Here is a 1,641-nt window from a genome sequence, read left to right as displayed (position 1 = left end):
TCACTTTTGAGGGGGGGGTTCAAGACAGGGTTTCTCTGTATAACCCTGGCTGACCTGGAACTCACTATGTAGACCAGGCTGGCTTGGAGATCACTTTTATTTGCAACTTTCTCATTTTCTATTTTTCTCTACTAATTAAAAATCTTTAAAATGCCAAATGAGAAGACAGGCATGGTACTATATTTCTTCAATCCCAGCTCTCTGGAGGCAGAGGCAGGTGGATTTCTGGGAGTTTGAGGATGCCTCGGATAGTTTTGAACAGATAGCTCGAGGACACCCAGGGCTACATAGTGAGTTCCTGTCTTTAAAAAAAGAAAAGCCAAAGTGGAGGTAGTTGGCAGAATGTTTGCCTAGCCTGCATCAGGCCCTGGACTTCGTTCTTAGCACCCCATGAACTGTGTGTGGTGGTTCATGCCTATGATTGGGAGAGGAAAGGCTCAGAAGCTCAAGGTTATCCTGGACTACATCATAAGTTAAAGGGCTAGCCTGGGCTACATGAAGCCCTGCTTCAAAAAAAAAAAAAAATCAAAGCAAGTACACAAAAAGGTCAAATGAGATTCCAGGGACTCTACATGCCTATCTCATGGCCTAAAAGATCCCAGAGCTTGCCTAGGGACAAAAGGCCATCAGCTGATGGCCTGAGACCTCTTAGACACCTCTGTCCTGTCCTGTCCTGTCCTGTCCCCCACCCCCCTCCTGAGTGCCACATTCCACGACTCCCAACAGCAGATCCACCGTGAAGCTGCCCCACCCGCACACTCACTTCTGTGCCATCTTTGTTTTGCAGATTTCATGGAAAACAGATACTCAGTAAGTACACGCGTCATACACACTATGTTAAAAATGCTCCATGGAGCTTGGTTGTAGCGCATTTGTGAATCACCACACTGAGGATTGGTGTGAAAGTTTGAGGCCTTCTTCGGCTACAGGATTATGTTTCAGGACTGCAGTATGTGACTAGGTTTTGTTGCTGTTGCTTTACAAAAGTGTCCTATAGAACAGTGAACTATTTCCCAATTTGTCCAGGGTCTGCTTTCCACTAATTCTCCCTGGAACCTCGATCTAACCTGGCCCGTTTGAGACCAGGAACCCTGGCGTCCTCTGGTGGTCTAAGCCAGTCCCAGTGCCGATTCTCTCTTCCTGTTTATGCCATTACAGCCCAGCCTATCGGGAGAGGGACCCTGGAAATCTCCCATGTAGCTGGGGATCTTTCTTTCCACTCGGGCATAATGAGTGATGCAGGCTTGAAAGAGGAGCTTGAGCTCAAGCCTAGTTTGGACTACATTCTAAGTCCCTGATGAGAGAGGGAAGAGGAGAAGAAAAAGGAGGAAGAGAAGAGAGATGAAGGAAGAGAGGAGGGGTAGGGAAGTCAGGCAGTTGGTAACGTGCTTACACAAGGATCTGAGTTTAATCCTAGAACCCAAAGTGAAAAATTCAGCTGTAGTGCCATACTTGTGTGATCCCAGTCCTGGGGAGGTGAGGACAGGTCCCTGGAACTTGAGGCCAACAAGAGACCCTGTTGAAAGAAGAGAAGGAAGAAAGGAAAGGAAAGGAAAGAAAAAAAATGAATGGGTCTTTCTTTTCTTTTTTCTTTTTCTTTTTCTTTCTTTCTTTCTTTTTTTTTTTTTTTTTTTTTTTTTT

At 45.7% G+C, this 1,641-nt stretch overlaps 1 protein-coding gene across 5 annotated transcripts in view; it reads left to right on the top strand.

Annotated features, from left to right (window-relative positions):
- The window catches only part of Pecam1 (platelet and endothelial cell adhesion molecule 1), a 93,313-nt gene that overhangs the window by 84,318 nt on the left and 7,354 nt on the right, over window positions 1-1,641 (top strand). For 3 of the 5 annotated variants that reach the window (XM_031350980.1, XM_031350979.1, XM_031350981.1), the window contains exon 16: window positions 788-810. The exons of the other annotated variants lie outside the window; for them this stretch is intronic. In XM_031350980.1, coding sequence (XP_031206840.1) covers window positions 788-810 — 23 coding nt within the window. The remainder of the gene's footprint in view (window positions 1-787; window positions 811-1,641) is intronic. 5 annotated transcript variants of the gene reach the window in all.

Source organism: Mastomys coucha, unplaced genomic scaffold, assembly GCF_008632895.1.
Source record: "Mastomys coucha isolate ucsf_1 unplaced genomic scaffold, UCSF_Mcou_1 pScaffold5, whole genome shotgun sequence".
NCBI lineage: Eukaryota > Metazoa > Chordata > Mammalia > Rodentia > Muridae > Mastomys > Mastomys coucha.
Note: the sequence above shows the minus strand (reverse complement) of the source record. Positions and strands in the feature narration are given on the sequence as shown.